Source organism: Salvelinus sp. IW2-2015, linkage group LG22 (genome assembly GCF_002910315.2).
Source record: "Salvelinus sp. IW2-2015 linkage group LG22, ASM291031v2, whole genome shotgun sequence".
Lineage (NCBI taxonomy): Eukaryota > Metazoa > Chordata > Actinopteri > Salmoniformes > Salmonidae > Salvelinus > Salvelinus sp. IW2-2015.
This window is the reverse complement of record NC_036862.1, coordinates 19,819,460-19,834,459: the sequence shown is the minus strand read 5'-3', so window position 1 is coordinate 19,834,459 and position 15,000 is coordinate 19,819,460. Positions and strand designations below refer to the sequence as shown.

Here is a 15,000-nt window from a genome sequence, read left to right as displayed (position 1 = left end):
CGTGACTAGTTTTACCAGTAATAAAACGAAACCTATCTTTCCTCTCCTCCTCCTCCACAGCACCAGTTCCTGAAGGTGGCCAAGCCTTTATCCAGTCTGACTCCTCTCATCCTGGCAGCCAAAGAAGCAGCCAAGGCTAACCGCTAACCTGCTAGATGCTAGCACAACGAATCACTCCCTCCCCTCCCTCCGGGGCAAAAAAGACCCCTCCTCTCCCCTCTGGACCCAGACGGGGTGTTTCAGGGTGTCCCATCCCCCTCAAACCCTTGACCTATCATGGTGACTGTGGGAAGGACGCTCTTACTGATGTCATTGCTGGTACAAATACACTGATCGGATTGGAGAAGAGTTCCAGGCCCAAAGACTCATGGGAGTTGTAGTTTCAGCAGGAAAGTGTCTGAACTCTCTACGGACAGTGGCTCTGGACTGGATCTGATCTGACCTTTTGAACTGTTTGTTTGTTTATGTCTGACTGTTATTTTCATGTATTGAAAAAGTGCATTTTGGTTTGATATTTTCTTAGGTGTTTTGTTTTGGGGAGAAGTGATTGGTTGATTACAGTGTAATGAAGAGACGCAAAGTGGTACTGTTATTGTCTAAGTCCCAAACGGCACCATAGACCCTAAATAGTGCACTACTTTTATCAAAAATAGGGTGCCATTTGGGACAGTCGCAGTCTGATCAAACGTTGGAACGTCAAACGTATCTCCTTATCTCTACTCCTCTCTCGCTCTCCCACTTTCTCTCTCTGTCTGGCTGACTGAGATGACACGCATGACACCTTTTTTATGGAATGTCTAAAATCATAATAATAATAATACAATTGGTGATGATGATGATAATGATGGTACATGAAGGATGCCTGTGTATGATACAGTATAGAAGTACATATCTAAATCCTATTTTTCCAGCACAATCGTTATGGTACAATGTTGGACTGATCCTAGTCCCAACCTTCTGAAGAGAGTATGTACATTACATGTGAAAAAACTGCATAATAATCCCAACTAAAACAACCAGAAAAATATTGTCTGCTTTCTTTGTTTAGCAAGGTGTTTTTCTTTATTCAGATGGAGCTGAAGAATACCAAGGTACCAATAAGAAGTATACTTTCTACCAGGCGGTTTGGCTTTGTTCTATTTTTAAAATGTAGCGTTAACTACCTTCGGCCTTAAACTGTCTCACCGGTGGAAGACTGGTAGCAGACAGTTGGACAACCTCTAGTCTCTCACCAGAATCGGAGTGCTCTGCACGCTCCTGCGGCTGTGAGAAGAGGCTAGACAACCTCCAAATTAGACCGGTTTAGACTGGGTTGAACTGGTTCAGACCAGTTCAGATAAGAGTGGCAATAGTTATTGAAGTCTTCTCTTCCTGTGTATTGGAGACATAATTATGATGCTTATAAAAGTCTTATTTTGAATGAGACAAATCTCTATTATGGAGAGAGTCTGTCTGTTGGGTGTACCCCTGGTTAGGTCTGTTGGGTGTACCCCTGGTTAGGTCTGTTGGGTGTACCCCTGGTTAGGTCTGTTGGGTGTACCCCTGGTTAGGTCTGTTMGGTGTACRCCTGGTTAGGTCTGTTGGGTGTACCCCTGGTTAGGTCTGTTTATATAAAGTCTTATTGTAAGTGGTTCTGCTCCTCTGGGTGGGGTTGTTATCTGAATGGGAAATAAGACTCAAGACACTGATTAAACTGGTAATTACTGTTGCCACAGTCTTAATCTGCCTGGCTAGACAAAGGGTCTGTGTCGCAACCCACCAGCTCTTTATTTCTATCCCTTTTTTCCCCTCTCACTGCCTCATTTATCTGTCTGTCTATTCCTCGATCTCTGGGAGAATCTCAATTGCATACTCCTTGCATCCTCACTCCTTGCCTCCTACTCAAAATCCATTGGATGAGAAAGCCAGAGGTTTAACCCCTCTGGCCTTCTCCATCACCCATGTCCTATTGTCATTACATGAATGTGTTACAGATTACAAAGAGCTTCACTTCCCAAGATTAGAGGTACACCCACACACTTTAGCCTAGGCTACAAATTAATGATAAACTAGACTATAACACTTTAAAATCACATTCGGTGTGGTTAAATCCGTTATGTTGCATCCCTCTAGTCTGAGCTTCAAACAACAACCTTTTCATTCGCTGCCAAAGAACGAGCGTAATAGTTTCAGCCTATTTGGATCATTATTCCTTATTGTGTAATTATAGATGCATGTACTGTTAGCAACAGGTGGGAGTGGCTCTCTCTCTCTCTCTCTCTCGCGTGTGCTAAGGTTCTTTCTCTGGAGCGAGACAGACGCGACTGTTATTATACCACCACCAGACTGCAGGAGGCTGCGGCAACACAGATCGCGTGCTTTTTTTCCTAAACGGATAAACAGACAGAGAAAATAATAACATAATAACAACGGACGAGTAGCTGTTATAATCACCGTCCGGTAAGTCTGGAATATATTGTTGCCTGGTAAACGGTGGTAATAGGATTCTTGTTTTTTCTTGTTTTGTTTAACGAGTCCCATGCATATAAAGGCAGATCATCCTCTCTTGCGCTAGAGACAACCTACTGCAACACTGTCACGGAAAAACAGTAGTTTACTGGGCTATTCTACAAATAGATAAATAAAACGATGACTGACTATTCGTTAGTATTCATTAATAGGCTGTAGGTTGACCATTGAACACTCTGATCATAACAGTTGATTGAATGAAGATTGATAGACTGCGTCTGCTGCCTGCTGCTGTGTAGATCCGTCATTGTCTCCGGGGTGACCGACACACGGAGGGAATGACCAGACCGTTAAGTTGGCCGGGAGATTTCTAGATTTACAAGATCTATCTAACGGTCTGTTTGTTTCAGGGTCCGCGCTTTTTTGATTCTGTTGGGTATGTGACAGCCCGGGAATATGAGGGTACATAGCATAGCCTACAGATATTTCTCTCGCGCTCTCTCTCGTCCCTTCCTCTGTCCACGAATAGCCTGGTTGCTGTGTTTGGTTAGATATTGCATTGGTGCTGTGTTAGGTTAGATATTGCATTGGTGCTGTGTTATGTCTTGGTGCTGGGGTAGGTCAACTGCCCCAAAGATTTGTATTGGTGCCTGGTGTATTGGTGCTCAGCTTGGATGGGAGGCCTATTGGTGCTGGGGTATAGCTGGTGATGATGATGGGGTGATGCTGGGAGAGAATGAATGAACAACGGAGACAACAGAGAGTCACTGTTAAGTTTAACACTGTTTATTTATAGACACACACATACTGTCTGTAGCCCTTGCCTAAGGTCATTGTTAAGCCTACTGTACAGGGCAGATGGTGTATAGTAGGCCATATAATAATAAGAATGGGTAGAACGGGAATCCCCTTTCAATGTCAGGCATTGTGAGTGTATGAGTTTACCAGTCATTGACAAGGTCAGGGGTTCCATGTCTGTTCTACTCAGTCTAATTATACGGTTTAGGCTACTCTACAAAGTACAGAATCTTTCTACTTCTACTAGTCAACTGGCATAATTGATGATGCTATGATACATTAATACAAACATAGAAACATCATCCACTGTATCCATGCAGATGATGAGCAAAACATCACATCTTCCTTCATATCTCTTTTCTAGCTCTCTCTGTCCTCTCTGGGTTAGTGGTTTTGTTGGTCCAGTTCTCTCAGGGTTTTATTGACCCTGCATCCTATAGCTGCTGGTACAACACCAGCCCATCCTACCATTTACAGTATATCTGACTGTTTGCTGCTGTTTGTTTCCTGCTGTGTTTCTACGGGGTTTGTGTATATAATGAGTGAGCTGTAAGAATTTCCTCTTGTAGGACAATAAACCTCAATCTAATCTTTACCTGGACCTCAGATCAGCTTAGTCACTGTTTCTTTCTCTCCTTTTGACATCAAATCTCTTTTTTTTTATTTTACCATAGAGAACATTAATCCATTGACCCGGTATGGCACCTTCACGATTTTCCCAAATGTACCTGGGTGACTTCACACTAAATGTCATGTAGTTCGCTCAAACTTCAGGTTATCCGTCTGAAACTTTGCACGTACACTGCTGCTATCTTGTGGACACCATCGGAATTACAGACGTGGGACCTTTCTGTTGCATTTCAAAGATGGTGGTAGGAAAAAAATACAGTTGGTATTTTCTTCTACCAGATCTATTGTGTTATATTCTCCTACATTCAAGTCACATTTCCACAAACTTCAAAGTGTTTTCTTTCAAATGGTACCAAGAATATGCATATCCTTGCTTCAGGGCCTGAGCTACAGGCAGTTAGATTTGGGTATGTCATTTTAGGTGAAAATTTAAAAAAAGGGGTCTATCCCTAAGAAGTTAAATGATCCCTTCCGTGCATCTAGACACCATCTGTGGTCACCTTCGCCATTACACCGAGAGAGGACAGACCAGAACAACAATTTAGTTTAGGGTATTTCTAATTCAGGAAATGCAGACAAATTATTTCTGTATGGCAAATTATTACTACGAGCAATATTCTTAATACAGATTTCTAAAACAAATGTCAAAGAGAATAAGATTACACAGTTTTTTTTTTAAATCCCCAAATTGGCTTATACGCCCCTATCATCTTGGCGATCTCATTGCAAAGTTACAGGGTCAGGGAGTTAGAGGGCCAATCCTTAGGGAGACATCCCGACCATACAGCAGACCAAATCTGATGAGATTTGTTATGGAAACAAGACAATAACAAACAAACAGCACAACAGCAGCAATACACTTCTTCATGTAGAACTAGAGGTGGGAAAAACATTACACATACAGTGGGGAGAACAAGTATTTGATACACTGCCGATTTAGCAGGTTTTCCTACTTACAAAGCATGTAGAGGTCTGTCATTTTTATCATAGGTACACTTCAACTGTGAGAGACGGAATCTAAAAAATCAAAAAATCCAGAAAATCACATTGTATGATTTTTAAGTAATTCATTTGCATTTTATTGCATGGACATAACTATTCAGAAGACTCAGAAACATTTTTAGAACTCCACAAGTCTGGTTCATCCTTGGGAGCAATTTCCAAACGCCTGAAGGTACCACGTTCATCTGTACAAATAATAGTACCCAAGTATAAACACCATGGGACCACGCAGCCGTCATACCGCTCAGGAAGGAGACACATTCTCCTAGAGATGAACGTACTTTGGTGCGAAAAGTGCCAATCAATCCCAGAACAACAGCAAAGGATCTTGTAAGATGCGGAGGAAACATGTACAAAGTATCTATGTCCACAGTAAAACAAGTCCTATATCGACATAACCTGAAAGGCCACTCAGCAAGGAAGAAGCCACGCTCCAAAACCGCCATGAAAAAGACAGACTACGGTTTGCAACTGCACATGGGGACAAAGATCGTACTTTTTGGAGAAATGTCTCTGGTCTGATGAAACAAAAATAGAACTGTTTGGCCATAATGACCATCGTTATGTTTGGAGGAAAAAGCGGAACGCTTGCAAGCCGAAGAACACCATCCTAACCGGGAAGCATGGGGGTGGCAGCATCATGTTGTGGGGGTGCTTTGCTTCAGGAGGGACTGGTGCACCTCACAAATAGATGGCATCATGAGGAGGGACAATTATGTGGATATATTGAAGCAACATCTCAAGACATCAGGTCAGGAAGTTAAAGCTTGGTCGCAAATGGGTCTTCCAAATGGACAATGCCCCAAGCATACTTCCAAAGTTGTGGCAAAATGGTCTAAGGACAACAAAGTCAAGGTATTGGAGTGGCCATCACAAAGCCCTGACCTCAATCCTATAGAAAATTTGTGGGCAGAACTGAAAAAGTGTGCGCGAGCAAGGAGGCCTACAAACCATACTCAATTTCACATTCTTAAAATATATTGGTGATCCTAACTGACCTAAGACAGGGAATTTTTACTGGCATTAAACTGAGTTTAAATGTATTTGGCTAAGGTGTATGTAAACTTCAGACTTCAACGGTAGTTAATATACTAGCAATTTCGATGCAATGATATGCTATGCCGTTCATAAGGATAGCTTACCAACAAATTGTCAGCCAACATAACGTATAACATAAGTTTATATGAAAAATCATTATTTTATAACATTGTTTAACAATTTCTTAACATTTGTCATAATTAGTTAAAGCAATGAATTTGTATCTATGACCAATAAGCATACTACATACTCAATTTACTTCCCAAATAGTATGGTTAGTGCGGTTATGCTGAGTACCTCTGCTAATCTTGGTTTTATCGGTTTCTCTTTTCTGTTGATAGAACGCTGACATAAACTCTGATGTATTGAGTTTCAGATTTTTCTTTTATGTCTTTGTGCCAACTCACAATTGCATCTCTGAATTCTTTATTAGATTGGAATGCTGCCAAATTTGATCCATGGTTCGATTTTTTTCCCCGTATTCGAGCCGCATTGGTAGAATGCTCTTGCGCCTCTTTTGGTGCCTCTTTGGCTTTGCTATAGTTTACCTCTTCTATGATGGTTATTTCTGCCTTTTTAACTGTTCACAGCACCTGATACCTTGTATTAGAACCAATACTGAAGATCTGCCAATTTACTACTGGATAATATGGGAGACCTAATGTCTTATACCAGTCTCACGCTTCACATATCACTGTTGTTGACAACACATATTACCAAAATACGGTACATCGTCTGTCCATAATATAAATCTCTCGTCAACAGACACACACTCAGGAAACAAAACAAACAAACAAAACAAACAGTATTTGGTTAGGAACATCTTCCTTTCTTAAATAGTAATTTCTTCTTCATCAAAATATTTTTGGATTGCTCTTTGTAATTTTACATGTTGTACCCACAAGGTAGTTCCTATGCAAATTTCCCATGTAGGTTTTAAATGTATTTTTACCTGCAGGAAAATTTAAAATGTTCTATCTCAGGATTGTGCCCTGGGATCACATAACTCGGAACCGTGTCATATCATCCCAAGGACGCTTCTCTGCTTCAACAGAGAAACACAACCCCTGTCTCTGACCAGGATACCTCTGCTTCAACAGAGAAACACAACCCCTGTCTCTGACCAGGATACCTCNACAGAGAAACACAACCCCTGTCTCTGACCAGGATACCTCTGCTTCAACAGAGAAACACAACCCCTGTCTCTGACCAGGATACCTCTGCTTCAACAAAAATATCCCAATTGGCGACGTCCCTGCTCCTACGGGGTGTTTGCCCTAGAATTACTTCTTTAATTAAAGATATAACAGAGTACCTAATTAAATATTCTAGCGCTCCCCTATTAGAAATAACTCTGCTACAACAAAGTTTCTAACTAAGGGTGTCTTTTGCTCCAAAAAAAGTTGTGCACAACCTGTTCCCAGAACAGGATTTTCAATAAATGTTATTTTATCTTATCTGTCCGGAATGATGTATTCACTCATGGACGCCAGGTCCGAGGCGGGTGCCTCCTGATTCCCCTAAGCGGAGTGTGGGCTACCCTGAGCCACGTCTAATGCAGCCCCTGCGCCCAGTTAACCTCGGTCTCCCCGGGAGCAATCAGAAAGCGGAGTTAGCATCCCATCCTCGTCACCAATTGTCGTGGTAATTCTAACCAAAAGGAGAGAGACTGTATTCTTCAAAACAACTTTATTATAAGATTAGCAAAAATGAAGCAATCAATAACAACCACTCAACAGTGCATCATTAGGAAAGCCCAACGAACAGAGTTGTCTCTCTCCCCTTATAGAAAAAGTACAACCTATTTTGTCTACGTGGCAGTTTAGCAGATGGGTGGAAACAGGGAGGGAACATGGTGTGTAAAAGCTCATTTAGCTTGTCTGTAGAAAGGGGCAATTGGATTGAATCTAGCCCTAAGTCTACTAGCTTTCCTCTGGTAAATCCTGGTCTGTTGGTAAACTTATGTATTGCCTGCATCATCTACTAAAGTCTCTCTAATCTTATGTTTTGGGTTGTGATGGGGTACAACAGTTGAATTAAACTCATAAGGCATTTATAAATTCTTCAAGAAATAAATGGGTAAATATCGTACGTTTTAAAGTCCAAAAACGTATGTAGAAATTACAGATTGCCCCTTTAAGCTCCCATCTCTCTCTCTCTCTCTCTCTCTCTCTCTCTCTCTCTCTCTCTCTCTCTCTCTCTCTCATTCCACAGCTCTCCTCCAATACCGAATAAACTACTGGGACCAAAGAAAGTCACCATTCCATCTTCCCTGTCCCGTCTGTCTCTCTCTCCTTCCCTTCCTTTCTGTCTCTCTTCCCCTCTCTCCCCCCTCCTTTCCTTCTCTCTCTGTGATGAGGGGCTGTGGGTGAGGCTGTGGGTGAGGGTCCGTGTCCAGTCTGAAGCTGGGGAAGCTAAAGGTGGTGCGGCGGCAGCTGCTGCAGAGGTAAACTACTAGTGTCTGTGTTGTCTTGTGTAGAAGATTCCATTCTAAATGATAGATGATACAGTACTATAGTATAACCTGTCATTAACAGGTATAATAGTATCGTTATAGTATTATAGTGTGTTGTTCTCAGGTGATATTATAGTATTATTGTAGTATATTCTTGTATATGGCATTATATTATAGTATTATTGTAGTATATTCTTGTATATTGCATTATATTATAGTATTATTGTGCTTTTATCTAGGTATGAGCACCAGCCGTTTGTGTCATGTCTGGCTGGTCTATATGGCTGTCAATGGAGACGCTACCAGAGGGCCAAGTCACAGCCTGGGGAGAGCTGCTGCAGCAGGGTAGGCCATACACACACAGAAGCACGCACACACACACACACACACACACACACACACACACACACACACACACACACACACACACACACACACACACACACACACACACACACACTTTATACAGATTTCTAAACAATATGTCAAGAGAAATAAACACAGTTATTTTTTTTTAAACCCCAAATTCTTATACGCCCCTATCATCTTGGCGATCTCATTGCAAAGTTACAGGTCGAGTTAGGCCATCCTTAGGAGACATCCCGACCATACAGCAGACCAAATCTGATAGATTTGTTATGGAAACAAGACAATAACAAACAAACAGCACAACAGCAGCAATACACTTCTTCATGTAGAACTAGAGTGGGAAAAACATTACACATACATGTGGGGAGACAAGTATTTGATACACTGCCGATTTAGCAGGTTTCCTACTTACAGCATGTAGAGGTCTGTCATTTTATCATAGGTACACTTAAACTGTGAGAGACGGAATCTAAAAAATCAAAAAATCCAGAAAATCACATGTATGATTTTTAAGTAATTCCATTTGCATTTTATTGCATGACATAACTATTCAGAAGACTCAGAAACTTTTGATAGAACTCCACAATCTGGTTCATCCCGGGAGCAATTTCCAACGCCTGAAATACCACGTTCATCTGTACAAATAATAGTACCAAGTATAAACACCATGGGACCACGCACCCTCATACCGCTCAGAAGGAGACACATTCTCTAGAATAACTACTTGTGCAAAAGGCAAACAATCCCAAACAGCAAAGATCTTGTGAAGTTGAGGAAACAATGTACAAAAGTATCTATGTCCCAGTAAAACAAGTCCTATATCGACATAACCTGAAAGGGCCATCACAAGAAGCCACTGCTCCAAAACCCATAAAAAGACAGACTACGGTTTGCAACTGCAATGGGGACAAAGATCGTACTTTTTGAGAAAATGTCCTCTGTCGATGAAACCAAAATAGAACTGTTTGGCCATAATGACCATCGTTATGTTTGGAGGAAAAAGCGAACGCTTCAACCGAAGAACACCTCCAACCGTGAAGCAGGGTGGCGCATTGATTGTGGGGTGCTTTGCTTCAGGAGGACTGGTGCACCTCACAAAATAGATGGCATCATGGAGAGGCAATATTAATATTGAAGCAACATCTCAACACATCAGAGGAAGTTAAAGCTTTCGCAAATGGGTCTTCCAAATGGACAATGACCCAAAGCATACTTCCAAAGTTGGGCAAAAGGCTTAAGGACAACAAAGTCAAGGTATTGGAGTGGCCATCACAAAGCCCTGACCTCAATCTTATAGAAAATTGTGGCAGAACTGAAAAAGGTGTCGGAGCAAGGAGGCCTACAAACCATACTCAATTTCACATTCTTAAAATATATTGGTGATCCTAAACACTAAGACAGGAATTTTACTGGCATTAAACTGAGTTTAAATGTATTTGGCTAAGTGTATGTAAACTTCAGACTTCAACGTAGTTAATATACTAGCATTCGATGCAAAATTATGCTATGCCTTCATAAGGATAGCTACCAACAATTGTCAGCCAACATAACGTATAACATAAGTTTATATGAAAAATCATTATTTTATAGTTTAACAATTTCTTAAAAATTTGTCATAATTAGTTAAGCAAATGATATCTATGACCAATAAGCATACTACTACTCAATTTACTTCCCAAAATAGTATGTTAGTGCGGTTATGCTGAGTACCTCTGCTAATCTGGTTTTATCGGTTCTCTTTTTCTGTATAGAACGCTGAAAAAACTCTGATGTATTAGTGTCAAATTTTTCTTTATGTCTTTGTGCCAACTCACAATTTGCATCTCTGAATTCTTTATTAGATTGAATGCTGCCAAATTTGATCCATGGTTCGATTTTTTTTTCCCGTATTCAGCGCATGGGTAGAATGCTCTTGCGCCTCTTTGTGCCTCTTTGCTATGCATATATTACCTCTTCATGATGTGTATTATTCTGCCTTAAAGTTCACAACCTTATGATACTATAGAACCAATACTGAAGATCTGCCAATTTACTACTGGATTAGGAACCATCTTATACCAGGTCTCACCTATACACATTTTGACAACACATATTACCAAAATACGGTACATCGGTCTTCATAATATAAACTCTCTCAACAAACACACTCAGGAACAAACAAACAAACAACAAACATATATTGGTTAGGAACACTTCCTTCTCATAATTTAAAAGAGCAATCTTCTTCATCAAATATTTTATTGCTCTTTGTAATTTTACATGTTGTACCCACAAGGTAGTTCCTATGCAAATTCCCATGTAGGTTTTAAATGTATATTTTACCTGCAGGGAAATTTAAAATGTTCTATCTCAGGATTGTCCTGGATCACATAACTCGGAACCGTGTCATCCCAGGACTCTCTGCTTCAACAAAGAAACACAACCCTGTCTCTGACCAGGATACTCTGCTTCAACAAGAAAACAAACCCTGTCTCTGACCAGGATACCTCTGCTTCAACAGAAACACAACCCTGTCTCTGACCAGGTACCTCTGCTTCAACAGAGAAACACCAAACCTGTCTCTGACCGATACCCTCTTCACAGAAAAAAACCCTGTCACCAACCTCTTCAACAGAAACACAACCCCTCTCTGACCAGGATACCCTGCTCCAACAGGAAACACAACCCCTTGTCCTGACCAGGATACCTCTGCTTCAACAAAATATCCCAATGGCGACGTCCTGCTCCTACGTTGTTGCCCTGAATTACTTCTTTAATTAAAGAATAATATAACATACCTAAAATATCTAGCGCTCCCCTATTAAAATAACTCTGCTACAACAAATTTTCTAACTAAGGGGGGGGTCTGCTCCAAAAAAGTTGTGCACAACCGTTCCCAGAACGGATTTCCAAAATATGTTATTTCTTATACTTGTCCGGAATGAATTCACTCATGGACGCCAGGTCCGAGGCGGGTGCCCTTTCCCAGCAAACTTGTGGGCTACCTGAGCCACGTCTAATGCAGCCCCTCGCGCCAGTTAACCTCTTCCCCAGCAATCAGAAAGCATCATCCCATCGTCACCATTGTCGTAATTATTCTAACCAAAAGGAGAGAGACTGTATCTTCAAAACAACTTTATTATAAGATTAGCAAAAATAACAATCAATAACAACCACTCAACAGTGCATCATTAGGAAAAGCCCAACGAACAGAGTTGTCTCTCTCCCCTTATAGAAAAAGTACAACCTATTTTGTCTAGGGCGTTTAGCAGATGGTGTGAAACAGAAAACATGGTGTTAAAGCCATACTGTCGTTAAAAGGCAATTGGCAATTGAATCTAACCCTTAAAATCACTAGCTTCCCATCTTGGTCTGTATGTAAACTTATGTATTGCCGCATATTACCAATAAAGTCCCCAACTAGGTGGGTGGTGGGTTAACAGGGAATAAAACCAAGGCATTTAAAATCTTCAGAAATAAATGGGTAAATACTCTACGTTTTAAAGTCCAAAAACGTATGTAGAAATTACAGATTGCCCCTTTAAGCTCCCATCTCTCTCTCTCTCTCTCTCTCTCTCTCTCCTCTCTCTCTCTCTCTCTCTCTCTCTCATTCCACAGCTCTCCTCCAATACCGAATAAACTACTGGGACCAAAGAAAGTCACCATTCCATCTTCCCTGTCCCGTCTGTCTCTCTCTCCTTCCCTTCCTTTCTGTCTCTCTTCCCCTCTCTCCCCCTCCTTCCTTCTCTCTCTGTGATGAGGGGCTTGGTGAGGCTGTGGTGAGGGTCCGTGTCCAGTCTGAAGCTGGGGAAGCTTAAAGGTGCGGCGGCAGCTGCTGCAGAGGTAAACTACTAGTGTCTGTGTTGTCTTGTGTAGAAGATTCCATTCTAAATGATAGATGATACAGTACTATAGTATAACCTGTCATTAACAGTATAATAGTATCGTTATAGATATTAGTGTGTTGTTCTCAGTATTGTTATAGTATATTGTAGTATATTTGTTATGGCATTATATTATAGTAATATGTAGTATCTTGATATTGCATTATATTAGTATTATTGTGCTTTAACTAGGTATGAGCACCAGCCGTTGTGTCATGTCGGCTGGTCTATATGGCTGTCAATGGAGACGCTACAGAGGCCAAGTCACAGCCTGGGGAGAGCTGCTGCAGCAGGGTAGGCCATAACACACAGAGAGCCACAACACCACACACAACACACACACACACACACACACACACACACACACACACACACACACACACACACACCACACACACACACACACACACACACACACACACACACACACACACACACACACACACACACACACACACACACACACACACACAAACTCAGACACGTGCACAGATAGGGCTCAACCAGTGTCCTCTTATGAAAATGTGCCTTGCAGCCTACTTTTTCTTCGTTGTTGTAATTTGAAATGTAACATCAAAATAGCTAATTTCATAAACTCTTGAATCTCAGAAAATACCCCTTCCCTGCCTTCTCACTCTTAGAGGGCGCTCGTGTCTGACTTGCATGCAGGGCGACTGTCTGCGGGCGCCAGGCGGAGAATGGAGCAATTCGACTGCTTGTTATAAGAGGCAGATGTTAGCAGCAGAACAAAGTCAAATCAAGTAAAACTATTTTGTTTTGACAGCTAGCTAACTAGCTAGCTAGCATATTTACATCATCATTCACTCTGATCAGCTGATAACCATCTTTTCTCAATCATTCTCTCTCTGCTCTACTGCAGTGTGTGTTTGTCATTTACTGAACTATGTCTTTATAGGAAACATTACACTCTTCTCTGACTCCCTCTCACTCTCTCTCTCTTGACACCCCCCCCTCCCTCCCTCCCGCCCTCCCTCCCATCCCCTCTCCCCCGTCTCTCTCTCCTCCAGGTGAGATGTGGCAGCGTTGGATCCTGGTCCTGACCTTCCTTCTCTCCTCTCTGTCTACTTCTGGAGCCAGGCTCACAACGATTACAATGACTTGACTGGGTCACACACACACATACACGAGCGCACGACACACAAACACACACACAACACACACACACACACACACACACACACACACACACACACACACACACACACACACACACACACACACACACACACACACACACACACACACACACACACACACACACACACACACACACTGATTGTACTAAACTCAGCAAAAAAATAACGTCTCTCATTGTCAACTGTGTTATATTTCAGCAAACTTAACACGTTGTATAATATTTGTATGTAACATAACAAGATTCATCAACTGAGACATAAAACTGAACAAGTTCCACAGACATGTGACTAACCGAAATGAATAATGTGTCCCTAAACAAAGGGGGGTCAAAATCAAAAAATACAACAGTCAGTATCTGGTGTGGCCACCAGCTGCATTAATACTGCATGCTCTTCTCCTCATTGACTGCACCAATATTGCCAGTTCTTGCTGTGAGATACCCCACTCTTCCACCAAGGACCTGCAAGCTCACATGAGCAGTATTGCTGTGGCATTAACAGTTGATGGTCATGTCAGGATGGGCCTGCAGGAAGGACACATGAGGGAGGAAGATGTCTTCCCTTTAACGCACAGTATTGAGATTGCCTGCAACAACAACAAATCATACGACATTGCAATATCCCGCCACATCTGCAGTCCCATGCCTCTTGCAGCATGCCTAGGCACGTCACGCAGATGAGCAGGAACCTGGCATCTTCTTTTGGTGTTTTCATAGTCTAGTTAGAAAGGCCTCTTCAGTGTCCTAAGTTTTCAAACTGTGACTTATCATTACCCTACCGTCTGAGCTGTTCAGTGTTCTTAACGGCCGTTGCCACGTACATGTTTCATTCATTGTTTATCGCTCATAAACAATCATGGAAATCTGGACAGTTATTGATGATTATTACTGTATGTTGCCAGTTAAATTTGAGACCTGGATTCTGTTTCCCTGGTTCTGTGCTGCTTGGTTGTCTGCTGCTGCTCGTCACCTACATCCTCTCTGCTGTTGGAGAACAGAAATATACTACTACAAATACTACATAACTTATACTACTGAATTACTATACTATTCACTACTTTACTACTACTAACTACTACTGCTGTCATGCTAACCTACATCCTCCTGCTGTGGAGAGAACTAGTACATACTACTACATAAAATACTACTAACTTATATTACTGATAATTACTTATACTACTTTACTACTAAAATACTATACATATACTGCTGTTCATTCTACACCTACATCTCTCTGCTGT

At 41.5% G+C, this 15,000-nt stretch overlaps 1 protein-coding gene and 1 pseudogene across 1 annotated transcript in view; both read left to right on the top strand.

Moving 5' to 3' along the window:
• The window catches only part of LOC111949575 (serine/threonine-protein kinase PAK 1-like), a 14,295-nt gene extending 13,268 nt beyond the window's left edge, over positions 1-1,027 (top strand). The window contains 1 exon segment of the mRNA XM_070434113.1: positions 61-1,027. Within this exon segment, the coding sequence (XP_070290214.1) occupies positions 61-147 (87 nt within the window). The 3' untranslated portion in view covers positions 148-1,027.
• An 11,807-nt stretch (positions 1,028-12,834) lies between these two features.
• LOC111982549 (glycerophosphodiester phosphodiesterase domain-containing protein 5-like) overlaps positions 12,835-15,000 on the top strand; it is an 11,610-nt pseudogene continuing 9,444 nt past the window's right edge.